This window comes from Silurus meridionalis, chromosome 27 (genome assembly GCF_014805685.1).
Source record: "Silurus meridionalis isolate SWU-2019-XX chromosome 27, ASM1480568v1, whole genome shotgun sequence".
In the NCBI taxonomy this organism is placed as follows: domain Eukaryota; kingdom Metazoa; phylum Chordata; class Actinopteri; order Siluriformes; family Siluridae; genus Silurus; species Silurus meridionalis.
Window position 1 is genome coordinate 8,230,048 of NC_060910.1, and position 26,806 is coordinate 8,256,853.

The window sequence follows — 26,806 nt, forward strand, 5'->3', positions numbered from 1 at the left end:
AAATGCACATCTTTCAAATTAAGAAGACAAATTAAGAAATGGACATTACAACAGCAAACAGCAGTGTGACAGGATACAGCTTTTTCAGGCATGGGTTTTGCTATCCAGACATCGGTTTAACTTCATGGGAGTCTATATTGCTAATACTTTATAGAATATTAGTGTGTTCTCTATTTAAAAATGGAAGTGGGTGGGTGTCATTCGACATATTAGGAAACATTTTGCCTATTGAATAGTAGGTATAATAAATAGGAGTGTAGACATAGCACTTCAGTTGTAGCACAATTCTGCTCTTATGTACTGAAAATATGCCCTGGAAGGATGATTGAACCACATTAAAATTACACTGGCAAAAAAAAATAGGGACCTTCATTTACTGTTCAGGTAATTTTCAGAAAGTCTTTTGTGTAGCTCTGCTTGGGCTCACAAGATTCGACCATCTTGCTTCCCTAAACAAATCATATTCTTTAAACCCTTTCGAACCACATTCACGTCAAAACGGCAGCTTTGACGCATACAGGTGCTGTGGATTACTCTTGCGTGGCCAACGTCAATAACCCAGAAGAGACAGTTGTTTCTATAGCCACTGCTTAGAATTGATTCACATATTGATACCGAAGGTTTTAACATTGCCTATACTTACCAATGAATAAGAAAAGGAAATTAAGGAATTCAGTTTAAAGTTAGCGTAGTCTTGGAATTTTGTGGATGGTTTTTTGACAGTGTTATGATGCTGTATCTCTCAAAATGTGGTACCACAAATGGCTTTGGCCTTGGTATTACTATGTCCTACTTTCTACAATTTAAAAAATGTGTGACATAGTGAGAGCAGGGACTGTGTGGCCTCTCAAACTGCTGTATACCAAACAGCTGCTCTGCTGATGATATGGACATGAAGGCACTTCTGCTGCTCGCTGAGCCATTTAAATTTTAAAGGTCTTCTGAAGAGTCAGCTGTAGGCCTGTGAGTGTGTGTGTGAAGAGAGAGAGCACTCCACTCTTTGCCACTTCTACAAATTTATTGACTTGGGAAATTTACAATCGGAAATTCTGTGGAGCGTTCTTCTACTTTCTAAGATTTAAAGACTCACAAAGTGCTTCATATTAAGAAAAATGGGAGCCCTTATTGCTAAGATGATACTACCTACCATCAGCAGTCTGGTGTTTCTACCTGCAGCCAGTGTTGCCGCAAAGAGAGGTTTCCACATGGAGGCCATGGTCTACTTCTTTACTATGTTCTTCACCTCGGTAAGAGACTGATCAACTTTAGTCCTTTTAAAGCTATAGTCATTTTTTAACAGTAACTACTTGCTTCCTATTGTTAACACTTTGGTAGCAATTAATAACAAATTCTTATCAGAGTTTATAATATCTTGTCGAGACAATAAACTAATTTTCCTGAATTAACAGTAGGAAATCTCTCTGTAGACAGATTACAGCAGTGACAAATGATATTTATCATTTATGACTTTTTTCTTATATAATTATCTCAACAGGAACAATTATAAGGTATATTTACTTGTCTAATTGGGTTACAGCACTGAAAGTTTAATGTGTTTCTTTGTCACTCTTGTTTTTTTTATTTTAATTTAAATCTGTTTGGATTTGAGGTACAAACTACACAATGTTTAAAGAATTTCATTGTTTTAGATCTATCATGCATGTGATGGACCAGGCCTGTCTGTTCTGTGCTTCATGAAATATGAGATTTTGGAGTACTTCAGCGTTTATGGTACATCGATCTCTATATGGGTTACATTATTAGGTAAGTCTCAGGTCTCAGACTTGAAATGCTTTTCTGCAATATCTTTTTAAAAAAATAAATAAAAAATAACGGATTTATGCAATTAGATTTTAAAAATAAATAGAATAATAATTTAGAACTGTAGTCTGGACATTGGTAAGTGTATTTTAAAAGTCATACATTTTTTTTCAGAATCTGGCACCCCACTCCAATTGCACTACAGAGTGAATATTAATTTTTGGGAGTCATGCTAACAATATGACATGTGTTTATGTCTGGGATTCCAGTATGTCGTGTGAAGAGTGTATACTCATTTTCTTTCTTCCACACTCAAATAGCTCTTGGAGATTTCGAAGAGCCTAAGCGATCAACGCTCACCATGTTTGGAGTGCTTACCTCTGCTGTGAGGATATACCAGGACCGCTGGGGCTATGGCATCTACTCTGGCCCCATCGGCACAGCTGTGTTCATGATCACAGTAAAATGGGTAAGGAAGAAAAAGAAACAATTACAGATGCTTCTTATTAGCACAGAAACATAGTCATGTGGAAGGAACAGCAAATTTGAGCCCTTTTTCCATTGAAATTGATAAGAATGAACAGAATATTACTGGAGACCTTTAAGAATACATGCCAAACATCTACAGACACATATGTTTTCCAAAAAACAAACCAAGTTTATTTTGAGGGAAAATATTGCATGGGCAAAAAAGTTAAAAATTCATTACACGATACATTCATCAAAAATGCAGACCCTATGACAGCTATAACTGCCGCAGACACGTTCTTTGTTTAAGCATTCAGTTTTTCCAGGCATTGCTCGCAAAGATGCTCCAGTGTGAAATTGCAATTATCACAAACTTTGTCCTCTTTTTACTCCAGTTACAAAAAATGAAAGAAAAGAAGGGCCTGTACCCAGAAAAAAGTGTGTACACACAGCAAGTGGGACCGGGATGCTGCTTTGGAGCCCTGGCTTTGATGCTTCGCTTCTATTTTGAGGTAATAAACACTAACGCATGTTGTCTATTGTCTATTGAGGCACTAGCTCTCAAAGTGGGGTCTGTGAAGCATAGCAAGGGGGTCGGGATTTTATTTTTTAACACCAACTATTATCAAAGTTTTATTAATTTTTTTATTTTTTTTATTATTGTATTTGGTTTTACTGGTCAGTTTAATCAAATGGGTTTTATCCAAACCTTTAGTAAATCAAGAACAAATAGGCCAAAAGTTAACTTTATAATCAGAAATAAAAATCTTTTTGGTTCCAATATATACCTGGTATATTAATTCAATACTTCAAGAAGCAGAATTAATTTGTGGTAAAAAAAATAAAAATAAATCTGTGAAATCTTTTTTACAGCGAAAATGCTTCCTGACTGAAAAAAGGTTTAAAAATACATACATTAAGATACTGTAATACTGTGGTAGTGACCTACATTTGTTTTTACAGGAGTGGGACTATGCTTACGTGCACAGTTTTTACCACCTGTCAATGGCTGTGTCCTTTGTACTTCTGCTGCCCAAGAAGAACCGCTATGCAGGGACAGGGCGCAATGCAGCCAAACTCAACTGCTACACACTCTGCTGCTGTGTATGAAGTCCCTTTATAATAACAATCTTTTCTTGTAGCGGTAGGCCTGGATAGCATGGCGTTAGTAGTGCATAAATTATAAATTCACTGAGCATTAACTATAGAATCTAATTTTTTTTGACTGGTTTGATCACAGACATCCCAACCTCCAGTAAAAACGAATGGTCGTAGCATTTGGACGATACCCCAAAAGCCCTGGATGCGAGCCTGCGGTCCTGGCCTTCCATTTCGCCACTCCCAGCCACGCACAATGTAACATGCAAAGATGTCTGCTACCAGCAATCCAACAGTGAGGACAGTTATATGACCTTCAGGCAAACCAAGAATGTGTGGGGCAACATACTCAACCAGCACAACTCAGACTTCAGTATGGAAAGGATGTCCTTGTAAAGTTCAGAGCAAAAGGTGACTAAAGGCTTAGCGTCCGAATGTGTAGACATATGATGTGGTCTTATAAAACCAGGTAGTCGGAGGGTTCCTAAGATGTCTGAAGTCCAGCTGGAAGGTTTACGAGTCGCGAAACATAGCAGACATTTTATTCCTCCAGAATGAATAAATTGTCTTTTAAGATGTATCTCAGGAGAGATTGCTTGTCTACATTTCTCTAAGAGAAATGGCCATTAAATGCAGTTAGAAATGCTGAAAAATACCAGAACTAAAAAAAAACAACCAAATCTTATTCTTCATATTTATTATCATGTCATTTGGTACATCATCCATCTCCATCTTCACAGCTGAAATAAACTAAAATATTCCAGGAACACGAAGCAAACAATCATTCTGATGAGTCTTGAGGCAGGTGGAAACTAGTATGTTTATTCCAGTTTACTAAGAGCACAATATTCCCCCTTTTGAAATGTACAATGTAGTATGCCAACAACTGTGTAAATATATTTATTTATTGTAATACCACTACTAGGTTGAAGGTTGTAATTTTATCTTTTATATTTTTGTTTACTTTTGGTTGAATTGTAAAAGTTTATATTTCATTAAAAGGTTTTCTACAACTGTATGTTTTGTATTTCCGTTAGTGCTCGGGACTATTAATCTATGTAATCCTCAAAGTTTAGGGCAAAAAAAAAATAAAAAAAATCTTAGCAGTAATCCCCTTCACTCTTCATCGTCAAATTTCCCTCCATTTAGGCTTGATCCATCAGCCTGCTCCAAACACTATCCAAAAGTTACAAACGCACGCGACATGTTTTAGACAAAACAGTCTCCTGCCAAATGTGAATGAAATTTTCGTCCGCAAAGCATTTTTTGACTGTGGGCCAGGCCACTGGCTCATGTGCCCAGAGAAAGGTGTTTTTGTCTGGGGGAGAGCTGCCAACTCCTGTCTATCCTGACTGCAAGTCCTAATTCTGCCAAAAAGAGCAACCTGACGCTTTTATTACGCTAGTGTGAAGCACTTTTGAGCTCTTTTATGGCTACTGTCTGTTCAAAACCACTTTGTTTGTGGGTTAGTGCCTCACACATACAATACTGTGTAAAACTGCACAATTTATATACATACATTTTGTCACATTCATAGTTAACCCTTAACTGCATCAGTTTATTAGTAGAACAGAATATTGATTTTCCATAAAACAACGGAGAAAATCAACACAACATAGAAATATTTGTCTTTTGTTAAATAATACAATAAATGAATAAATGTTTCTGGTTAAACAAAATCTTAATAGCAGTATAACTTTAGCTGCAGAAACAGAAGAACTGCACTGAGTTGATCATGAAACCATGGGTTTATACTGTTTTAAAGGCAAATGTAAATTATCAATTGATTGTTTTTAATAGCTGGTTTACTGTTTACTCTACTGTCAAGTTTAAGTAAACTTCACCGACTTCACAAAGGTTCAAGGTACAGTCTATAAGCCTTTTCTGTATACTTATAGCAGTCATTCTTAACCCTTCCCATCCCATAAGTGTTGGTGCATGAGTTACACACTGGATGGCAATTGAATTTGATACCATCTGATGGGTTCACTTGCTTAATACACAAGATGGAGACTTGAGCTGGCAGACAGGATGCACTGAGCTGGAACACTTCATAAGCTTTGCAACCCTAATGCCAGAGCTTTCATCCATACTTTAATTGACGATCATACAAGATTATTCACGTTAGCCTTTGATGAATGTGTTTATGTACTTCTCTATCCTGCTTTGAATTATTTTTGTACAGTGTATAGCCTTCACCTAACTTCATCTGGCAATAAGGATAACATCCAAAATGGTTTTGTTAGAATTTTTGCTTTTGCACTTCAGCTATGGTCAAAGTCTATAAGAGAATTTTAACAAGCCCTGACTCTTGACTCTTCTGCACATAGCAGGCATATTAAATCCCATGAACTGCGTGGTTTATTCTTCTGACAGCTGCACAATTGTTCAGCCCACTTGTCAGTGACTGGACTGCACTGGATGGTCAATTACAGATTATAACTGATGTCTACATTTTCCAGAGAAGAATGCTATCATTTTAGACAAGCGCATTAAAAAAATACGAATTACAGACACCATATGATAAGTGATGCTCTATTGTTTGTGTGCCAAAAAGTCTAGGACTCTTCTCTGGAGACTCAGAAATATGTGTTGCACCATTTGTTTGAGGTTGTATGGAAGTCTCTGACAGGGACTTGGGATCAGCTGTTGGGGTGTTTTCTAGACAGCATCACAGCCCTGTCCTCTCTCTCTCAGCTGCTCTCCCAGCCGCTGAACAACAGCTGCTCTGAACAAAACAAGACTTCTAGCAAATGTACTCAGCTAGCCATGGACCAAGCATAATTAAGGAATGATCTTCCCAAAACCCTAGATTATTTTCCTTTAAATGCCTCTCCCTGAACAAACATGTAAAAAACTCACACACTGTGTGGCTTTGTTATTGCCATAGCAGCTGCCTGAGGAGCACCTCTCATTTAATTTAGCTCACAAGTTCCCCTTTTTTTGTCTAAAATATTGTAATACATAACCATGTGTGTAGGCCATCTTTGGTCAAGGAGTCATAGATGGTGCCCATATGTGTAGGCCCTCTGTGGTCAAGGATTCATAGGCGGTGACCAGATGTGGAGCCCACTCTGTGGTCAGGGAGTCACAGATAGTGTGACCAGGTGTTTAGCCCACTCTGTGGTTAATGAGTCGTATTAAGTAAGCATATGTGTAAACAGTTCTGTGGACAGGGAGTCCTAGTTGTTGTCCATATTTGTAGACCAGTCTGTGGTCAGGGAGTCATAGCTGGTTACCAGATGTGTAGCTCTCTCTGTGGTCAGGGAGTCACAGATAGTGACCATGTGTGTAGGCCACTTTGTGCTTAAACAGTTGTACTTGGTAGCCAGGTCTGTTGGCTGCTCAGTGGTCAGAGAGTCATAGCTGGTCACCAGATGTGTAGCCATCTCTGTGGTCAGGGAGTCACAGTTGTGACCATGTGTGTAGGCCACTTTGTGTTTAAACAGTTGTACTTAGTAGCCAGGTCTGTCGGCTGCTCAGTGGTCAGGGAATCATAGCAGGTGGCCAGATGTGTAGGCCATTCTGTGGTTATTAAGTCATATTTTTCTTGAGCATGTGTGTAAACAACTCTGTGGACAGGAAGTCCTAGTTGGTGTCCATTTTCGTAGGCCAGTTTGTGGTCAGGGAGTCATAGCCCGTGACCAGATGTGTAGCTCTCTCTGTGGTCAGGGAGTCACAGATAATGACCATGTGTGTAGGCCACTTTGTGTTCAAACAGTTGTACTTGGTAGCCAGGTCTGTCAGCTGCTCAGTGGTCAGAGAGTCATAGCTGGTGGCCAGATGTGTAGGCCACTCTGTGGTTATGGAGTCGTATTTGGTGAGCATGTGTGTAAACAGCTCTGTGGACAGGGAGTCCTAGTCGGTGTCCATGTTTAAAGGAAAGTCTGTGGCCAGGGAGTCATAGTGGCCGTAGATGTTGTGGAGGATGGCCAGGTTTATAAGCCGTTCTGAAGTCAGGGACTTATTGTCGGTGGCCAGGTGTCTAGGCCACTCTGTGGTCAGGGAGTCGTAGTTGGTGGCCAGGTTGTAGGCCATTGTGTGGACAGGTAGCTGTATTTGGTGACCATGTGTTACCTGATGTGAGAAGCAATGCTGATTCGGTTTTAACATAATTGATATCTTACATCACCAACAGGGTGCCCGCAAGCACCAGGTAGCCCGCAAGGACCACATGAGTAGCCCGCGGGCCTTTTCTAAAAATAGCTGTTTCCTACTTTGTCAAATCATTGTTGATAATTATTATGAGAAATCATTAACATGATCAGTGTCTTCACATAGATGAATATCATTCATTATTAATAATAACATATAATAAAAGATAAATTGAGCAAATTTGTTATTTCAGATCAAACTGTGTGTGAAAACTGTGTGTATCAAACTGGTAACCCTTTACATTAATCGGTACCCAAATAGTAGCTCTCAGTTTCAAAAAGGTTGGTGACCCCTGTCTTACAGTATCAAATGTTTCATTAAATGTTTAATCAAATCATACAGGTCTCATATACTTACACTTGTAATTATTTTTCAATGTTTTAGTGTTATGATCCGTTTATACTCATGCTGTAAACATATAGTTAAAGTACAATGAAATATAACCATCTGTAGATGACAATAATCTGACTGGAGGCAACCATAATGATATCTTTATTTCAGGTTAAACTCATAAGATATTTCAGGGTAATTTTACTTATTCTTTTCATTCATGCCCTTAGCAGTTAAGGCCCATGCCTCCAAAGTTCCTCCAAGTGTATGGCCGCTTAGAAGTGCAAGCAGTCTCCTCTAAATTGTTTGCATTGGAAAGCTGGGCAATACGAGGTCCAGTGAAAGTTAAAGACTGTCTCTGATACAGGAGCTTCTTCACAGCTTCACTCACCTGGCACAAAACATTGCAGTTACCATTAAAATACATACATGGTTGCTTTATAAAAAATGTGGTTATATGATACGATTATAAACTTATTCTTCTTCTTTCAGCAGCTCCTTTCTGGAAGCTTTATCATCAGCATTCTCTTACTGATATAACCCATGTCCTTCCTCTGCACATGTCCAAACCATCTCAATCGGACCTCTCTCACTTTGCCCCCAAAACGTCCTACATGCGCTGTTCCTCTAATAAACTCGTTTCTAATCCTGTCTATCCTCATCGCTCCCAATGACAATATCAACATCTTCAACTCTGCTACCTCCAGCGCCACCTCCTGTCTTTTACTCAATCCCACTGTCAACCATACAACATCGCAGGTCTCAACGCACTCTCCATTACTTGTGCACTGTTGATGCACAGGTACCTAAACTCATCAACATTCTCCACCTCTTCTACCTGCAACCGCAACCCTCCACTTTCCTCCCTCTTATTACCAAACATGTACTCTGTCTTACTCTTACTGACTTTCATTTCTCTCCTCTCAATCGCATACCTTCACCTCTCCAGGCTTTTCTTAACCTGCTACCTACTTTAACCACAAATCAAAATATCGATACAATTAAATAACTAATTAAAAATATATATAAATAGAAAATTTAAATAACTTGTTAACAAAACCGCTGTGCTATTAAGCAGAGGCAACAACAGGCATTGTTTATTTATTTATTTATTTTTTCAGTTTGATAGATGAGTGTCTGATCAATCAGTCAGGATACCTGTTCTTTGCTCCTGATCGGATCCTGAGTGTATTCACCAGGTTTAAATCTCACTTCCACATCCTCCCTGCTTTCAGAATCTGTTTTTGACTGGCTGTCCATGTCATGTCTAAGGACTATACTCTCAAGCTTACTGAAGAGCCTGGAAATGCAGAGTCAACAGTTACCAAATACAGGTAAACAAAGTGAATTATGCCACTGTGGCACAGAAAACAGTAACAATTCTCTGAGGTAAATGTGAATATGCTCAAGTAAACCAAAGAAAACCGTTTCTTACCTTGACACAGACAAGCCTTCTAGTTTCCAGGTCTGGATCCGCTCCATCAGCTGAGTTTTGACTGTTTGAGCAATGCCACTGGATATGACATCTGATAGAGAGCAGCCAGGGAACAGTCTGAGCAGCAGAGGGACGAGCTGACCACAAATATTCAGAAAAACACACCACACAACACATTTTCATCTCTATAAGTTTTGCTTTTTTTCTCTTTTTTCCATTACATTAACCATGAATGCTCAATAATGGTCTTTAGTGTTTAATATTATACTTTCACATAGCACTACATACCATGCAAATACTCAAAATGTCCTTACTCGAGGGACTATATTGCATCTGAAGTTCATAAATAATTGGACACCAAGTCCACTTTATATGGCTCCGTACTGAAATCCAGTAATGTCTGCCATCAAAATACAAAATGCCAGCTTCGTTTAAGAACATTGCTATTAGATGAACCATACTTTCCATATACTGTAGCTCTTTTGTACATGCCCTCTTCTTTCAGAGGACCATGGGTAAATGAGCATTTGGCTCCTCACAGTCCTTACACAAGCGAGCTAAATGAAGGTCCAGCATTACTTCTAGATGTGGAGTTTGAATCTGGATTCTATTTATGTTGTCTTTCAACATAAGGACTAAAGTAAAGCAGACCTTTTTAAAGGCTGGAAAATCACAATAAATCACTTATATACATAGCCAAAACATTAAGCCTTATGAATAAAAAAGGCCACACAGCCAAAACATTAAGCCTTATGAATAAAAAAAGGCCACACAGCCAAAACATTAAGCCTTATGAATAAAAAGGGTAGTCTGCCATTTGAAAAAAAAAAAAGTACATAAAAACTTGTTGAGTTTTGGAACAAAATATTATGGATAGATGAGACCAAGATTTATCTGTACCCGAGTGATGGAATGAGGAAAGTCTGGGAGAAAAAGAAAATGACCACAGTCCAAGCATACCACCTCATTTGTGAAGCATGGTAACATCAGCCAATGAAACTCTATTGCTTGTCTTTATTGATGAGGAGGCCAACTGCAGCAACAGGATGAATTATGGAGTACACAGATGCATCAAAGAAATATTCACATGCAAACAAATGCTTAACAATACTTCAGGAAATGGATAGTTAGCATACTAAAAATGTTAATTAATTGTTAGCAAAATGTTAACAAACAGGTCATTATAAAGGGGGATTAAAGCAGTGATCAACACATATTCCACATGTGAGTATCTTAGTATTGAGTTTAAACCTGAGCACTGCCAGACAGCAACAGGTAAATTATATATCCACAAAGAGCTTGTTTAATGAATTAATCAGTCTTTATGTCCATCTCTAAAGAACTATTAATTGTGGCTTCCATTTGGCTGGAATAACAGCTCTATAGAACGGACTGGAGACTGCTGGCTAAGCTGTTTTTGTATCATGTGTGCCAAAAGCATAAAGGAAAAAGATGTTAATATTGGTGTACACCTACTCTCCCTTAGTAGACTGCTATAAAAGTCTGCTGACCATTGTTAAAATCAGATCTTTCCTACAATCAAAGCGATTTAGCAAACAAACAAAAAATGAAAAACAAACAGAAACATATGGGGGGGGGGGGGGTATGTTGGTTGCATGAATGTGCAAACCACTTAACTAATACTTTGTTAAAGCACCTTTCTATTAAAAAACAACACAATCTTTTTGGGAACGAGTCCATTTGGCAAGTGTATTCTACTCTTACAAAATCTATCAAACCGCTTGGAGATCTCTTGTGTCACAGCCCTCTTCTGACTGGGCCAGTCCAAAACATTGCTCATCTTCCTCTGAAACTATTTCATTGCTGACATGGATTTGTGATTTGGTTTGTTTTCATGCTGAAAGTTGATCTTTTTCATCTTCAGCTGTCTTACAGATACCATGCAGGTTAGATTACTATTTGGAGGACAGCATGAAGCTGCCACCACCATGCTTCACCATGCGTACAGTGTTCTTGGGATGATAAACTATTTTTTTTATCTTGTAATAAAGGCTTTGGGCTGCACATCAGAATGTCATGTGTTTAAATCTCACCCAGTACAAATATGACACTTTGGGGTCCTCGAGCAAAGACTCCTAAACTGCTCAGTTGTATCTTGTGTCAGTTGTAAGTTGCTTTGGATAAATGTGAACGAATTACCCTTGGAATAAAGTTGAAAAGCTGAACAGTAACATTAACAACAAAACAATACTTTTGTTTTGTATGAAATACCTACTGTGCTTTTTCATTTACAAGATTATTCTTTATTCGACATCAAAGAACATGCATATGTATACTTGCCTCATCATTAGCAGGATCTAAGATGTGAGCACAGACAGCATCCTGCTTGGCTTCCTCCATACGTTGCATCTTGCTGAGAGCCTTAGCACGATTCCCATAATACCGAGCTTCTCAGGGTTGTACTTAATGGCCACAGAAAACTGGTCTGCTGCCTTCTGAAAATTCCTGTAGGTTTTACAAGAATAAGCAAGCAAGTGCAATAATAAGTGCCATACTGAAAATGCATTAGTCAGTGTATAATATATCAGCAGGTTCTTGAAACTAAAATGCCTGTTTGTTTGTTTTTTGTGGCATACAAGAGGACAGGTTTGTAGTGTCACCAACAGTTACAGTATTTTCCAATAACTGTATCCATTGAAGTGTTTTATTCCTTTTACATCACAACAACTTGATAATACTTACTAATCGCTTAAAGAATGATTTTATGATGATGTTATTTATGACATGAATTAAACATTACTTACTTTATAATAGTTGTAACTTTTCCAGCCTCTCTTTTTTTATCTCTTAAAGTTAATAATACATAACATTAAGCTTGTTCTTATGTCATACAACTAAAAGCAACAACTGTTTTTTTGAAATGGTAAGAATAATGCTGATACTGGAGACGCCCTAATAAAAATATTAACTAAATGTATAATCACAGAAAACATCATCACCACAAACAACTACATTTTTAAAAATAAATCCATATTAAATTAGCTGTTACTTAAATAATAAATGTTTTACTTTAATAATTAATCAAAATTAAAGTGCTATTAGAAGATATTTGATCAACAAAGCTATTATTATTGTGTTTTAGATGACATGCACAACACTTGTATACATTACAGGTTTTCAAAACTGTGAAGACCGAGTGTGTTGTGAATAAGAGCCAGACGAAGCCAAACGGTTGTATTTTGGGGGTCCAACTCCTCAGCCTGCTGGTAGTCAGCCAGGGCAAAATGCCACTGCTTCTGCCTAAAGAAACAGTCTGCAGTAAGAGAAATATAGTATACAAATTATGCAATGGTTCTGGCTGGTGAACCTCATCTTAATCTTCATCATCTTAATAAAAAAGTAAAACACATATGGGTAATCTAAATTATATTTTACAAATCATATTTTATTGTAATATATTGTCAATAAATGTTTGCACTTAAATGAAATATATTGAAAAATAAATCAGCTATGTTTCCCCAATGAGAAATTTCCTACATGTTTAAATAAGAACACAACATTCAGTTTAAAAATGTTAGCATTTAACATTCAAATGAATTTACCTTCACTGACTTATAATTTATAAACAATAAAATCTAGAAATTCTTAACACACTTTTTTACTCCTCAACACATACCTCCTCGATTAATAAAGAGTCTGCTCTCATCTCTCTGCTCATGAATAGCCTTGTTAAGAAGCATGATGGCCTCGCTGTAAAAGCCTTGGGTAAAACAGTGTACCGCAAAATCATTGTAAGTGAGCACTAGCTGGATGTGAGCATCTCGTTCCAGATCCTTAGACTCCTCAGGCTTTTCTCCCTCAGGAAGTTTTGGGCCATCATCAGTGAACTCCACAGCAAGTGTCAGATCCTCGATAGCAGCATTGAAGTCTTTCAGTCTGCGGTATAGTATCCCTCTGTAAAAATATGTATTTGCAAGACATAAGATAATAATATTATTGGACGTTATTGGAATTTCAATGTCGGCCCAAAGTCAATGCTTTTTCATAGATAACCATGTCATGAATTTAATGAAACCAAAATGCTGATCATATTACTAATAAACTGCAAAACCTGCATAGACTTGCCTGTGGCTCAAAAGTACTTGTAACTTGTAACAACTGTTGGTACTGAAGATCACTTCTCTAAATGTTAAATAAACATCTCCTGCTAAAACCTTATTATCTAACCTTATACAGGTTACTAACTTTAGAATAAATAAATAAATATAAACCTGTGTTTTGATCAATCAGTATGAAGAATTTAACAGCATTTTTGTATTAGAGTGCATTATGCATACAGACATGAACGTCTGGATCAATATGCACATTAAAATGATAAACATTTCTCTTCTGTGATTCTAGACTATACAAAGCTGTGTCATGTGTTTCTTTGATGGTTTTACTTTGGCATGGGGATTAGTTCTGCTCACCATATTCTGATTCTAAAATAAAATAATAAAATATTTGGCATAGCAAACTTAAACAGCATGTTAATATCACCTCACCTAAAAAGGTAATATTGCGCATTTTCAGGGTTCATTTCTAGAGCTGTGGTAATCCTTCTCAGGGCATCAAACAGATCTCCCTCCACAGCTCTAGTCACTGCCTGCTGGCGAGAGCACTCTGCTCCCTGCGCCATCATCTCCAGCAAGGCCCGTGCCTCCGGACAGCTCGGATTAAGCCTCAGAGCTTCCTTCAGGTCATAGTAGCATAGGATGTGCTGAGGAAGAGCAGGAACCTTGAAATGATCTTCATAACACAAAAGATTTTCATTTCATTCATTTTTATTCTTTATGTAATCAAACAGTGAGAGATTTGACCTGATTGAGTTGGTGGTGTAGACGTGCTCTTAGAGTGAAGAGGTCAGTGGATGGAGTCTCACTATCGAGCCAGTTAGTGACCATTCGAATAGCATCAGAGTAACGACCTAGCGCAGTCAGACATGCCAGGCTTCAAAGAGATTAGAAGAGGGTTTTATTTATGATAAGAGTATGCACCAAATACACCATACACAATAACGTTCTCCCATTTAAGATTAAGGTAGAGGACCTAAATAGAGACTAAGAACTGTAAGTCTGACATAGGCTTACAGCTCCCCCTGCTGGTGTAAAAATTAAATCAGCTGTCTTGAGTATATCATTGTAATTTATTATTATTGTTAAATAAACACAAAGTATTTCAGTACTTCAATACGTAACAACACATAGCCGAATGGGTGTACAAACCTTCTCATGTGATAAGGTCTAAAGCCAGGCTTCAGTTCAACTGCTTTGGCAAAATAATTCAAAGCCTCGAAGAACATTTCCAAGTCAAAATAACATTGACCCTGTTGGTATAAACAACATATGCAAAGTAAAATCATAAGTTGTGATTATAGGCAATGTTTGGAATCCTAAACAATCACTGCTAAATAATATTTTTCGCTTAAAGCTTCACAAATAATCAGTAATCACAACTGAGCCTAATAGTGATTATTTTATTATTCAGGATTATATTAAGTAATATTAAATTCGATGATGAGTCCATCATAGTTACCTGCAGGTAATAAACAAAGGCAAGGCGATGAAAATAAGCCTTTTTCTGTGGGTCCAGGTAGCAGGCATGCTTATAGTCGAGGGCTGCAGACTTGAAGTCACACAGCTGAAGATAGGCCTCTGCTCTCACTACATAAAGCTGAGTCTTTAAACAGCAATATATTTAAGATAGATATATTGTCTGAAAATATATTACAAGTCTGTACATATTATAATATTGTCTTGCTTCTACCTGTTCTGGTTGAAGTGTTATGGCTTTTGTGAAGAAAGTTACAGCATTCTCAAACTCTAACTGATCTACAGCCTCCATGCCTGCTCCATAACTACAAAACACACACAAGCCAAGTCAACACACTTTTATCAGCTAGAATTACTGTAAAAATAACAAGGGGGTGGGTGGGGGGGGATGCTTACTGAGTATTTGCTTTATCCTTTATAATACAGGTGCCATTCAAACATCTGTCCAGTTTAAACTCCGAAGTCTTGAAAATGCTGCTGGAGCCAAGGGTTTCTGGATAAACGGTTGTTGAGAAACTGGGCATTTTGGCTCAGAATTATTTGAGGCGTCCATCTTTGATAAATTGACAAATAAACATTGTACACTGGATTTTATGTAGTTAAGGAAAAAGATCGGCATATCCTTAGAATAAAATTTTATCTGAATTCAGCATTTTATGATATTAGATACCATATAATATATAATACCAAAAAAATATATATATTATAACATGTGACACCATATGGGTGCAATCTCTAATTTAGAAGGAAGGTTTCCATAAATTATCCTTTATTATCGCAAGCAACTAAACTGTCAAATAGTGCATGAATATTAATAAAATTATATATATATATATATATATATATATATATATATATATATATATATATATATATATATATATATTTATAACTTTTTTATTGAATATAGCCTTCTAACCACTGCCTTTTTAAGTCTGGAGATCATGAGGATCCTCACAAAGCTTCTTTAAATTATTATAATTTAATAATCTTTTCATTGCACACATTTCATTTGTATTCTCTATGAATTTATTTGTATTCATTGTAAAACAGAAATCCTCGTTTTATCCAAAACCCATAACAGGCAAAGTAGGAAAAAAACAAACAAATCCATAACCTCAGACTACACAGTTTTACTGCTTAGATCCTGTTTTAGAAGAAAATGGGTTATATTTACATAAAAATCATTCTAACCCATGTAGGTTTGTATATAATAACACAGTCTAGTTACAATAAAAGTACAGTATGTAATTTGTTCATACAAACCTCAGACAGGTTTCTCGACAAATTTCCTGTGTATTCGCCTCACGTTCGATTATTATTTGCAGAAAATCCACATAAATAGAAAACTATTCGCGAAATGAGTCCTGAAGTATCCGAAATTGAAGCAATAGTTGCAAATTTACGTATATTCTTTCTTTATTCGACTCAAAAAGTCAACTCGGTTAACCTTCCATTCTTTCACTCTTCCAAATAAACAGTTTCTATGGGAACTAGGGCTCTACAGTAACCCGAACATCTGGATTATTACAAATAAATTAAATATACTGATACTGAAACATAAAAATAAAAAAGATGCAACTTTCTAAAGAGTTCAAATTTCATTTTTAAAACTTCAAACATTCCTTACTCTAAAATACGGAACTGAATAAAAAAAATTTTAATAAAAAATATTAATAAAATACCCCTGAAATCCTACACGAATAGTTTAGCACTGACACTAGCTTAAATACAATTGGAAAGAAAGTACCAAGAAATTATTATATTTCTGGCGCATTGATAAAAAAAAAAAAAGGTAAATATGGTTTGTTTAAAAACGTGTTTTTGAAGTGTTGAAGAAAAGGCTTTTACTTTGGAATGAAAGGCGGAAGTAAATATGGCGGTATATGGCTATCAGCTGACAAATGCATGAGTTGTGTTCTGTCCCTCACGGGATATGTTCAGGCAAATCAGTTTAGGACGATTGACCACACTTACTGCAGTGATGTTTGTGAAAAGAGCACCAAAGTGAAAAGGAAATAAACTATAATATTTTCAGATCTGCAATGAATCATGAAGAGGAGTCGAGGCCACTGCTGGCAGAGGAGGACAGTGAGCAGGGAGAAGAGGACAGGGCTGAGACAGATGTCTATCTGGAGTAAGGATTTCAGTTAAAGCTTTCAAACATTCCTTACATTTGATCTTTTCTTTATATATATAATATCATCAATTAATGACTTCTATACTGTCAGCTGATTTGTATACTTTCCACTGCTTCATTTGTGGTTTCTTTCTGTTTACCAAGAATCCCAAAATCTACTCACCAAAAAACCTTTACTGTCCAGATTTAATTATCATTAATATGAATCCTATTGCTGTTCATTTAAGATCAGTGAGAATTCCTCAGCCCAGACCACTATTCTGTCATCTGTTTGTGTTTGCAATATTCTGGTTCAGTGCTTCTGGAAGTTCATTATTTGCTTCTACATTAGAACCTGATTGCAAACCATATAAAATATGATTAACTAAAATTTTCAGAAAAAAAAAAGTATCCTGTTAACACAAAACACATGTAACATGTAAACATGTAAAACTCGTTCTTCATGTGATATTCTTCCAATTACTTTAACCTCTTACATGTTTGGATATACAGTACTCAGTCAGTGATACAAGTTATATCACATACCATAACCTGACATTTTCTGACTTTTATTTTTTATATGTTTTTAGCAAAGTCAAAAATGGGAAGTTGTACATGGCCACATTTGCAGCTGTTCTTGGCCCCCTCAGCTTTGGCTTTGTGCTCGGCTACAGCTCTCCTGCCATACCAGAACTGCGGCAAATCCCTGACCCACGGCTAAGACTTACACCTGAAGAAGCCTCCTGGTTTGGGGTAAAAATAAATAAAGATATCCTAAACTATGAGCTGCAAAGTGAATGCCGAATAATCTATTTCTACACTGAACAAAATTATATATTTGTTTTTACCCCTATTTTTCATGAGATTAACTCTCTTTCTATGTTCACAAAAGGCCTATTTCTCTCAAATATTGTTCACAAATCTGTCTAAATCTGTTAGTGAGCACTTCTCCTTTGCCGAGATAATCCATCCACCTCACAGGTGTGGAATTTCAAGATGCTGATTAGACAGCATGATTATTGCACAGGTGTGCTTTAGGCTGGCCACAATAAAAGACCACTCTAAAATGTGCAGTCTTATCACACAGAACAATGCCACAGATGTCCCAAGTTTTGAGGGAGCGTGCGATTGGCATGCTGACTGCAGGAATGTCCACCAGAGTGAATTGAATATTCATTACTCTACCATAAGCCGTCTCCAAAGGTGTTTCAGAGAATTTAGCAGTACATCCAACTGGCTTTACAACTGCAGACCACGTGTAACCAGACCAGCCCAGGACCTCCACATCCAGCATCTTCACCTCTAAGACTGTCTGAGACCAGCCACCCGGACAGCTGCTGCATCATTCAGTTTGCATAACCAAAGTATTTCTGCTCAAACTAGCAGAAAGCACCTCGGGGAAGCTCATCTGCATGTTCGTAGTCCTCATCGGCGTATACGACAGCGTGTTCCAGTTCCTGCCAACATCCAGCAACTTAGCACAGCCATTGAAGAAGAGTGGACCAACATTCCACAGGCCACAGTCAACAGCCTGAGCAAATCTATGCAAATGAGATGTGTTGCACTGCGTGAGGCAAATGGTGGTCACACCAGACACTGACTGGTTTTCGGACCCCCCAATAGAGTAAAACTGCACAATTTAGAGTGGCCCTTTATAATAATCATGCTGTCTAATCAGCATCTTGATATGCCACACCTGTGAGGTAGATGGATTATCTCTTCAAAGGAGAAGTGCACACTAACACAGATTTAGACGGATTTGTGAACAATATTCAATATTCTTTTGTGTACGTAGAAAAAGTCTTAGATCTTTGAGTTCAGCTCAATAAAAATGGGGGCAAAAACAAAAGTGTTGCATGTCTAATATAAGATTTTCTCTCCAAAATGTATATATAGCCTGCCCACTATGCATTTAATTTCCTATTACTTAGTAGTTTAACATTTATATAGTAATCTGAATGTTATTCAGAAACTTATTTCACTACAGTAAAATTAATAGATAAAGCGCATGTTGCAATGTGGATCATTTAATCGAAGAGCCTGGAAAATAAATATTTCCTTTTATTGAGTTCTGGAATGTCTGTGTACTCAAGAGATGCTACTATGGCACAGGTTTGTGAAAAGACCATTAAAATTTTGTCCTCTCTGATGGAAATAATCCATGTGCAAGAGTTTCATCTGTAAGAAGGAGACCATACTATTTTATAACAGTCTAAGCTTTTACGTTGAATTTTTTTGTTTTCCAGTCTGTGGTGGCGATTGGAGCTGGTGTCGGAGGTCTGCTCGGAGGCTGGGTGGTAGAGAAGATCGGGCGGAAGTTGAGTCTCATGTTCTGTGCTTTGCCATTCATTTTTGGTTTCACCATCATCATTGCTGCTCAGAACCACTGGATGCTGTATGTGGGACGGGTGCTTACTGGGGTAGCCAGCGGAGTTACATCTCTTGTTGTGCCTGTAAGTCGAAATATGTTTTAGGTATACTGTACATAACACCTGAACCTGATGAGGGATAATTCTGAGCAAATGGCAACCTTACATTCAAATTGCACTCTCTTTCTCTTTAATTGTTCTCTTAGTTATTTCATGTAGTCAATTAATATTTGAACATTGTAATTTTTATACTATTTTATATATTATAAAAAATACTTTATATTCCTTTGTCTGCATTCTCTCTAGCAGATCACAGCAGGCACACACTTGTCACTATGATTTTACAGTCAAGTCAGTATACAGTAAATTTAAAGGACATGCATCCTGAAAATACAATAAAAAAAATTTAAATAAAATGTATTAAACTGAAATTTAAAGCTTGATGTTTATTCGAGTAAAACAACAGAGTCTGTGATTACTCCTACAGCATTTCCAACAGTCTGTTGACATAACAGAAAGACCTTTAAACCAGTGTCACTTTTTGGCACCAATGCTCTTCAACTGAATGATATATCTCTATGTAATCTCATTTGCTTATAAAGTTAGGATTTTACAAGAATGGCTGTAATGAAGCTGATATATCAGGATGTAATGGCCTTCAAAATTGATTGATTTGATGGAGCTGTTTACCGTATTTTCCGGACTATAAGCCTGCTACTTTTTTCCCACGTTTTGAACTTCGCGGCTTAAACAACGAAACAGCTAATTTATGAATTTTTTCCTGGGTTTTTCCCGGTTTCACAAACCCCCATAACATTAGACCAATGAAATTTCCAAACAGAAACGAAAAAACGCACCTCACCTGTGTTCTGAGCTGCACGGCATCGGGAGAAAAAACTTCCATCGGGTGATTTTTAAACGCACGACGATGCCAAAAGATAAACTCCCGAGATAAATAGTTGTGAAAGGAAGGAGGAAGACAGTGAACAATGACTTTCTTGGTCGGCTACTGTTTAGATACAAGCCGTTGTAACGCGTTGAGTCTGGGTGAAGGGAGAGCTCGCTTCTGGCATGCTATTCCCAAAATACCGCTATGCTCCTAAAGGAAGCGCAACATATTTCACGCGTTACATCGAGTTTAACGTGTCTTTCGTTAAAGCCTGTGTAAAGTACATTAGTGTAGACACCTGCGGCGTATTGACAGGTTCGGCTTATTTATGTTAAAAAAATAAAAATATTTGTAAAATTCAGTGGGTGGTGCTTATATATGGGTGCGCTTTATAGTCCGGAAATTACGGTGTGTGTGTGTGTGTGTGTGTGTGTGTGTGTGTGTGTGTGTTTGTGTGTGTGTATATATATATATATATATATATATATATATATATATATATATATATATATACAGTATATATAATGTGTGTGTGTGTATATGTCTCTGTGAATCCAAAAATGTTAATCTTTTCAAATATGTTAGTAGTGAATTTCATAATTTTGTATGTTTTTATTTTATTAATTTTTTTGCTCCTCTAGCTCTACATCTCAGAAACATCTCATGAGCGTGTTAGAGGAACAATGGGCTCCTGTGTTCAGCTCATGGTAGTGATGGGAATCATGGGAGCATATGTTACTGGTATTTTTTACTCTCAATACACCCTTCCATTCACAAAAAAGAATTCTGTCATAGAGGAATCTAGATCATCTAATTATCCACTAATTACCCAAATTCAAAAAATTAAATAGATGTTAAAACAAAATAAGTAACTTGGTATTGACATTACCAGATATATTACTTCTGGAATTCAAAATGCATAGGTATGTATGTGTATATACAGTGAGGAAAATAAGTATTTGAACACCCTGCTATTTTGCAAGTTCTCCCACTTAGAAATCATGGAGGGGTCTGAAATTGTCATTGTAAGTGCATGTCCACTGTGAGAGACATATTCTAAAAAAAAAAATCCAGAAAACACAATGTATGATTTTTTTAACTATTTATTTGTATGATACAGCAGCAAATAAGTATTTGAACACCTGAGAAAGTCAATGTTAATATTTGGTACAGTAGCCTTTGTTTGCAATTACAGAGGTCAAATGTTTTCTGTAGTTTTTCACCAGGTTTGCACATACTGCAGGAGGGATTTTGGCAAACTCCTCCACACAGATTTACATTTACAGATCTTCTCTAGATCAGTCAGGTTTCTGGCCTGTTGCAGAGAAACACGGAGTTTGAGCTCCCTCCAAAGATTCTCTATTGGGTTTAGGTCTGGAGACTGGCTAGGCCACGCCAGAACCTTGATATGCTTCTTACAGAGCCACTCCTTGGTTATCCTGGCTGTGTGCTTCGGGTCATTGTCATGTTGGAAGACCCAGCCTCGACCCATCTTCAATGCTCTAACTGAGGGAAGGAGGTTGTTCCCCAAAATCTTGCAATACATGGCCCCGGTCATCCTCTCCTTAATACAGTGCAGTCGCCCTGTCCCATGTGCAGAAAAACACCCCCAAAGCATGATGCTACCACCCCAATGCTTCACAGTAGGGATGGTGTTCTTGGGATGGTGCTCATCATTCTTCTTCCTCCAAACACGTTTAGTGGAATTATGACCCAAAAGTTCTATTTTGGTCTCATCTGACCACATGACTTTCTCCCATGACTCCTCTGGATCATCCAAATGGTCATTGGCCTGGACATGTGCTGGTTTAAGCAGGGGAACCTTCCGTGCCATGCATGATTTCAAACCATGACGTCTTAGTGTATTACCAACAGTAACCTTGAAAACGGTGGTCCCAGCTCTTTTCAGGTCATTGACCAGCTCCTCCCGTGTAGTTCTGGGGTGGACCGGATCTATGGGGTGGACAGGTGTCTTTATGCAGCTAACGACCTCAAACAGGTGCATCTAATTTAAGATAATAAATGTAGTGGAGGTGGACATTTTAAAGGCAGACTAACAGGTCTTTGAGGGTCAGAATTCTAGCTGATAGACAAGTGTGCAAATACTTATTTGCAGCTGTATCATACAAATAAATAGTTTAAAAATCATATATTGTGATTTCTGGATTTTTTTTTTTAGATTATGTCTCTCACAGTGGACATGCACCTACGATGACAATTTCAGACCCCTCCATGATTTCTAAGTGGGAGAACTTGCAAAATAGCAGGGTGTTCAAATACTTATTTTCCTCACTGTATGTGTGTATTTATATATTTATATATATATAGGTGGTGGTTTGTCTGCCATCTGTATGTCATTAACAAAATGACTGAGTCTTCTCATAAGTGATCCTGACAAACAAAATGAGCACAAATATTTTGAAGCTAAGAATCCTAGAGGTGAAGAAAAACAACTGCAGAATTATTAAACTATGTCATGTCTGGAGCTCTGAAACTATTTTAAGGCTAAAAGTGTCTTTTACTTATTCTATATTGCACCAGCAATAATAATCAGCACAATTTGCAGGACTTAAACTCAGTTCATATAAAAAGTTAGGACCTATAATGACTGTAAAATCCAACAAAATAGTTTTTTTCCATCACAAGACATTTGATATAATGTACATTTAAATACAATGTATCTTGTTCTAGTGAAGTGTGTCTCTAAACAGCACTAAATGTTTGATGCTGTTGGTTTCAGGTTTGTTCCTAGATTGGAGATGGCTGGCCATCGCATGCTCCATCCCTCCTACACTGATGCTGGTGTGCATGTGCTTCATGCCAGAGACGCCACGCTACCTGCTGTCTCGCGGAAAGAGGCATGAAGCAGAAGAGGCACTTCGCTTCCTTAGAGGACGTGACACACCGGTCGAGTGGGAATGTGCGAGGATAGAAGCAGCCTCTCAGTATGAGGTGAAGCTTCATTGGCTTGATCATCTTTAAAGCAATGTGGTCTTATTTATAAAGCATCGAAATAATCAGATTTGTTAAAAGCAGAAGTTCTTTACTTTAGTGACCTACACCTACATAAATTACACGTCATGAAAAACCATTGTACCCGTGTGTGATCCTTCACAAACTGTGGGCAGAAGATTGGAAGCACACAATTCGTTAAGCTTTCTAAAAAGATTTCTAAAAAGTATAAAGAAGCCCATGTTACTGTTGTCAAGTAAGACCTTCTGGCATGACTGAGTCCATGCACAAAGCAGGTTCCATTGAAGATCTCTAGTGTTCTGCACAGAGCTCTGACCTCAACCTCACTCAACACCTTTGGGATTAATTCAGATTTCTGACCTGATCTGAAATCAGCAATTTTTTACCAGAAAATAGAGGTTATTAAAGCAGTAAAATGGAACTAAATCTAAAATAGAATGTTCAATAACAACATATGGTAATGATAGTTGGGTGTCCACATACATTTGACCACACATCAAACACATTTCTGTTTAATTACAGGAAAGAAGTCTCACTCAGGCTGATCTCAAAGACCCTGGCGTGTATAAACCTTTAGGAGTGGGCATCATGATGATGTTCCTACAGCAGTTCACTGGCATCAACGCCATCATGTTCTATGCAGAAACTATATTTGAGCAAGCGCATTTCCAGGTAAAGATTTTTACTCAAGCTTTTACAAAAATCTGTATCTGATATTTATTTATTTTATTTTTTTTACGTTACTCGGAAACAAATTAGCTTTTTTTTAACTTACAAGACAAAATAGATCTAGAAAAAATTGTCTTTGTTTAAACAGGTGATGTTAAAAGTGTTCACCACCATCTTCTGTTTTGCGATGACTCTCTGATATACTGTTTCAAAATAATTTGGAGATAAAATGGGTAATGTTTATTCATTCATTTTGATATTATAGTAAGATCCTGGTTTATGATTTTTTTTTTTGTTTGGCTGAAAACTTATCAAATGCTGCTTTGGTTGCAATTGCTGAGTTATGCCAAACAGGCAAAGAAGTAATAATAATGATGATAATAAATACAGGGATTTTTTTTTTCTGCCTATAACACAAATTCAGACCCAGGTTTAACCAAAAGGGGGGTTGAGGGTATTATTTGCAGTTTGCCAGGTTTCCCAGGCCACCACACTTTGTTGCCAGTTCAAGCTAAAATTGGTTTAAAATATTTTGTATAATTATCACACAATAATTCAATCAAATAATTAATTGTGTCTGTTGCACTTTTTCATCAGTGATCCAAAATCAAACACAAAAATTCTTTAAACTGGTTTCTAAATTAATACTGCATTTGTTTTTGTCTCTCAGAATGGCAATGTTGCGTCAGTGATTGTAGGAGTTACTCAAGTGATTTTCACAGCGGTCGCGGCTCTAATCATGGATCGAGCTGGAAGAAAAGTTCTCCTTATCCTATCAGGTCAGCATCTACCATTTATACTTCCTTTTTTTTTTTAAACTGATATCTTTGCACTTTTGTGTTTTGTTCCACAAAACTCTACTCATTTCCTTCTTTTTACTTTGCTGTTCAGGTGTTGCCATGTGTGTGAGTGAAGCAGCATTTGGTGTCTATTTTATGTTGTCTACAACAAAACATGGTAACTCTACATTGCTCAACACAATTCTGGGAACCCAGGATGCAGTTAGTGAAGCTGCACATCCTGATCTGTCCTGGCTCGCACTTACTAGCATGGGCATTTTTATTACAGGTAATCAGAATTTTCCATAATAACACAAATATACAAAAAATATCAGGATCAGGATCTATCCTGGAAAAAAAAATGCATAATGCTCACAGGATCTATCCTGAAAAAACATTAAAGAAAAAAAGAAAAAAATTATAATATTCAGTTTATCTGAAACTTTAGACTTAAACCCTAAACATGGGTTTCAATGACTCTCAATTGAAATGACTTTCAATGGATCTCTGATCGCTGTATAATGTATGTGCTTATCAGGTTTTGCACTGGGGTGGGGACCTATTCCATGGCTTGTGATGTCTGAGATTTTTCCCACCAAAGCTCGAGGGCTTGGAAGTGCTGTGTGTGTACTTACTAACTGGAGCTGTGCCTTTATCGTCACCAAGACCTTCCAGAATCTCATGGTAAAGATTGTCTCCATGTTAACATTAAAACAAACAAAAATTGTAGCTGTATACTGGACATTGATGGAGCAGTTAACAATGGGTGTAAGTGTTATGCTGGGGAATGTAGTAATATGTAATAGTAAGATAAAGATGAATCTGTGTCCTGATCTGTGTTCTTTATTTGGGAAACTACCATACAATAAATAAAGGATTTTGAAGATAATATTTATAAACTTATTACATTTATGTTGTAATCCTACAGGACCTCATAACAAGTGCAGGAACCTTCTGGCTGTTCTCATGTTTCTGTGCCATCAATGTCATCTTCACTATATTCTTTGTCCCAGAGACTAAAGGCAAAACACTGGAAGAGATTCAAGCACATTTTAAAGGACCTCGCTCTCGCTAAGCTCAGGTTACATTGCTGTTCCCACTGCTAGCACCAAAGTAGGAATAAAGGCATCTTCACTGGATTTCCTGAACTAAATAATTGTTCATTGAGTAACATGCCTCAGAATATCAATTGATCACTTGTCTTTAAAGATTTCTAACGGGAAGTATTCACAAAATTATCTTTCTAAAGAAGGTACTTATACAAGGAATATTGAGGACACTTTTAGTACAAGTGTACAAGGGATTGCATTTGTATTATATTTCTTTTTTTCAATAAAGGCATTTTCTTTACTAAAGTGTACAGTAACATCCGATTCATATCTTCTGACGTTTACTTTCTTAAGGGATCTTTACCAAATGGCGCTAGTGCTTAGTGTTTTGTCAGCGTTTGTAACTTTTGAGATTCAATGACATAAAATATTACATGAAGGTATTTAATTAAATTAAACCTTGGAATTGCAGGTTTAATAAGCAAATGTATCTGAAAACACCCCCAACTACCAATGAACTAACGACATGCATTAATACGTGTAAATAATATCTTGTTATAGTTTTTCCAGGTTTTTTTTGGTGTTGTTTGTTTTTGTATTTGAGAAAACATATCAAAAACTTGTTTATCTGTGTGCAGTATTTTGAAAAACTTTATATTAATAAAATGTAATTCTATTGACAATAATTGTTTTTTATGTGTAAAATCCATATATTTGCAAACGAAAATAAACCTGCCCTTTAAGTGCTGTTTATCTAAGTGAAAAAAATGGTTTGTTAAGATAGCAAGATTTCACAGAATTTGTTTTGCAAATGTTATTTAGTCATGTGGCAGATGGTTTGTTCATAGGTTTGTTTTTTTCCCTACTAAATATAATTTGAGTCTGGTTTCACATCTCATAAATATGACCAAGTTCTCTGTTGTGCCTAATATTTGCTTTATTTGAGGTTAGAGGAAAACTTTTAATTTCCCAAAATGCCATTTAGAAGACCTGATAGTGAACTATCTGTAAAATGTGTTTTCAGTGTTTTTTTTTTTTAAAGAAAGTGCTTTTACTTGATTTCCCTTTTTATTGAGTTGAAGTCGTGTGTGTGTGTGTGTGTGTGTGTGTGTGTGTGTGTGTGTGTGTGTGTGTGTGTCTGCGTTTGGGGGCTTGACCTT

At 37.0% G+C, this 26,806-nt stretch overlaps 3 protein-coding genes across 3 annotated transcripts; 2 read left to right on the plus strand and 1 right to left on the minus strand.

The window, feature by feature from the left end:
• The first annotated feature begins 1,112 nt into the window (after window positions 1-1,112).
• Window positions 1,113-3,339, plus strand: mymk (myomaker, myoblast fusion factor). The gene is made up of 5 exons (XM_046842177.1): window positions 1,113-1,247; window positions 1,650-1,764; window positions 2,082-2,230; window positions 2,625-2,741; window positions 3,193-3,339. The coding sequence occupies exons 1-5, from the start codon at window positions 1,113-1,115 to the stop codon at window positions 3,337-3,339; spliced, it is 663 nt and encodes a 220-aa protein (XP_046698133.1).
• Window positions 3,340-7,958: 4,619 nt separating this feature from the next.
• On the minus strand, window positions 7,959-16,628 carry LOC124380904 (tetratricopeptide repeat protein 16). The gene is given in 14 exon segments (XM_046842216.1): window positions 7,959-8,203; window positions 8,971-9,112; window positions 9,248-9,384; window positions 11,549-11,661; window positions 11,664-11,713; window positions 12,380-12,521; window positions 12,885-13,162; window positions 13,753-13,967; window positions 14,068-14,197; window positions 14,473-14,573; window positions 14,783-14,926; window positions 15,014-15,104; window positions 15,196-15,352; window positions 16,066-16,628. Coding segments are annotated over 13 exon segments (1,836 nt in total). The 5' UTR covers window positions 15,324-15,352; window positions 16,066-16,628; the 3' UTR covers window positions 7,959-8,038.
• A 40-nt stretch (window positions 16,629-16,668) lies between these two features.
• slc2a8 (solute carrier family 2 member 8) lies at window positions 16,669-25,952 on the plus strand. The gene is made up of 10 exons (XM_046842455.1): window positions 16,669-16,936; window positions 17,509-17,671; window positions 19,165-19,371; window positions 20,818-20,917; window positions 22,917-23,128; window positions 23,672-23,821; window positions 24,489-24,597; window positions 24,710-24,886; window positions 25,136-25,281; window positions 25,526-25,952. Exons 1-10 carry the CDS (start codon window positions 16,845-16,847, stop codon window positions 25,670-25,672), a joined length of 1,503 nt encoding a protein of 500 aa, XP_046698411.1. The 5' UTR covers window positions 16,669-16,844; the 3' UTR covers window positions 25,673-25,952.
• Window positions 25,953-26,806: the final 854 nt, after the last annotated feature.